Source organism: Pygoscelis adeliae, unplaced genomic scaffold (assembly GCF_000699105.1).
Source record: "Pygoscelis adeliae isolate BGI_AS28 unplaced genomic scaffold, ASM69910v1 Scaffold419, whole genome shotgun sequence".
NCBI lineage: Eukaryota > Metazoa > Chordata > Aves > Sphenisciformes > Spheniscidae > Pygoscelis > Pygoscelis adeliae.
The window spans coordinates 173,280-175,673 of NW_008825502.1; the positions used below are offsets into that span (position 1 = coordinate 173,280).

Consider the following 2,394-nt stretch of genomic DNA (forward strand, 5'->3'; position numbering starts at 1 on the left):
TCAGCTCTCTTCTCCCCGGCAGGGAGCTGGCGTACCAGATCGCCGAGCAGTTCCGCGTCCTGGGGAAGCCCCTCGGCCTGAAGGACTGCGTGGTGGTGGGCGGCCTGGGTGAGTGCCGCCGCGCGGGGGTTGGAGCCTCCCGCCCTTCCCCTCCGGCCCCGGTACGGTTGGGTTGGGAGCGCCCGGGGAAGGCCTGCTTTCCGCACGGCGCGTTTTCTTCGTGCCGAGGAGCTGTTACCCACCGCCCAAGGCAGCGGAGGCCGGTGGAAACAAGGAGAGTGACGTTTTGCAGCCTCGCAGGCCAAACGGTTTTAGGGTCCGCGTTCGGTTGCCCGTAACTGGGCTCCGTGGTTGTTGTCGCAGACATGGTGGCGCAGGCACTGGAGCTCTCCCGCAAACCCCACGTTGTCATCGCTACGCCCGGCAGGCTGGCCGATCACCTCCGCAGTTCCAACACTTTCAGCCTTAAAAAGCTAAAGTTCTTGGTAAGGCGGTTTTCCAAGTGTTTTGGTGTTTGGTTTTTTTTATGCTTTGAAGATTTTTCAGCTTTACAGGCGTGCGTGCAGATGACCTCGTTTCTTTTCGGCTGCGCCTAGGTTTTGGATGAAGCCGACCGGTTGCTGGAGCAGGGCTGTGCCGACTTCACCGCGGACCTGGAGGTGATTCTGGAGGCTGTCCCAGCGCGCAGACAAACGCTGCTCTTCAGCGCCACGCTAACCGATACGCTGAAGGAGCTGAAGAGCCTGGCCGCGAACAGGCCGTTCTTCTGGGAGGCTGTGTCCGAGTAAGTCTTCATCCACCCTACTGAGCGGATGAAGAAGCCCGTTTCCTCGCCGTTATCTTGTCTCCTGTCTTTCACCTGCCTTGTGTTCCACCTTCACTTGCCCAACCCGGTGCTTCTTGGTGCTTTGCCTTCCCCTCCCGACAGGGTGCGGACAGTGGATGAATTGGACCAGCGGTACTTGCTTGTACCCGAAGCAGTCAAGGACGCGTACCTTGTCCATTTGATCCAGACCTTCCAGGACGAGCATGAAGACTGGTCCATTATTGTCTTTACTAAAACCTGCAAGTGAGTGGCGTCGTTCCTCGTGATTGCTCTTAACGTAGCCGTGCCTTTACATTTCTAGTTCAGGTTCCAAACTGGCGCTGTACTGGGTGTTAGGCCGGGATGGTATTTGCTTCCTTAGTCTGTTCTGAGATTCGGTAGAGAAACGCCTTGTCCTTCGAGCAGGCTGGGGCCGAAGGGCCACCCAGAAATGTAACACGCCAGAAGGTCAGGCTGCTTTACCTCCCTGCATCTTCCTTTCCTCCTGCTGATGGATACTGGAAAAGGGATGGGGAAAATGGCGCTGTCTGCTCCCCCTGGGCTGTTCCCTTCCTCCGGGTGGTTCAAGTGACCGGGATTGAGCCGTGGAGCTGGTGACGTTCTCCTGAGCGCAAGTGGGAATCCAGTCACGCTCTCCGGGGTGAGCGGGTGGGGAGCGGGTGTCCTGTCCCCTACTTCTGTCAGAGCGCTTCAGTAACTAACCACGCTGCGGTCACTGTAGAGTGAGGGCTTCTCGAGGAACCCCGGCTCTGTCCTGATCCATCGGCTCTACATTTCCCCGTTACGTTCCGATTTTTCTCTTCTCCTTCAAGGGACTGCCAGGTCTTGAACATGATGCTTCGGAAATACAACTTTCCTTCTCTAGCTCTGCATTCCATGATGAAACAGGTGAGCGACGGGCAGATCTGGGAGACGGATGCTTCCAGCTGCATCCCCGAGCCAGACGTCTGTCCAAGTTCTACAGCTCCTGTGGATCGCGACATCCCTCATACAGACTTTTCTCTTTACAGCGGCAACGATTTGCAGCTTTAGCAAAGTTCAAGTCCAGCATCTTTAAGATTCTCATTGCCACTGATGTTGCTGCCAGGTAAGGGAAAAACACGGTCTCTGTTGCCAAAGGTCTTAAGCCTGCTTTTTAAGCACCAGAACCACCGTGGAGATTAGGCTGGGTTTAGCAAGAGGAGAGCTTTAAATTCCCCCCACTCGGGTAGGACAGGGTTGTTCTCTTCTGTTGTAGAACATCTCTGTTTTTGGAGATGAAAACAGAACAGCTCTGTGTTTTGGAGCCCACTTGGGTGTGATGTAGCTCTGATCCTGGCTTGTTTTGCTGCAGCAGGGGTGTGTGCGTGTTCTAGCAGGAGAATGATTTCTATGAGGCTTCGCGTGGTCTCTGGGCCTGGGAGGGAGCGGCAGGCTACAAGGCGACGTTGCATTTCGTGACTATTGGAGAGCTGCACGAGGAGAGTTTGTCCTAGAATCAGCCCAAGCCAATAAAGACTATGAGAATATGGGGCTCTCGGAGGAAGCAGAGGACAGGAACTTAAACTGCCTAAATTAAAAAAGTGTTT

The 2,394-nt window shown here is 55.2% G+C and overlaps 1 protein-coding gene across 1 annotated transcript in view; it reads left to right on the forward strand.

Moving 5' to 3' along the window:
* Nucleotides 1–2,394, forward strand: part of DDX49 (DEAD (Asp-Glu-Ala-Asp) box polypeptide 49) — a 6,522-nt gene that overhangs the window by 1,549 nt on the left and 2,579 nt on the right. The window contains exons 2-7 of the mRNA XM_009331580.1: nucleotides 23–108; nucleotides 364–485; nucleotides 597–784; nucleotides 929–1,069; nucleotides 1,639–1,714; nucleotides 1,837–1,913. Coding sequence (XP_009329855.1) covers nucleotides 23–108; nucleotides 364–485; nucleotides 597–784; nucleotides 929–1,069; nucleotides 1,639–1,714; nucleotides 1,837–1,913 — 690 coding nt within the window. The remainder of the gene's footprint in view (nucleotides 1–22; nucleotides 109–363; nucleotides 486–596; nucleotides 785–928; nucleotides 1,070–1,638; nucleotides 1,715–1,836; nucleotides 1,914–2,394) is intronic.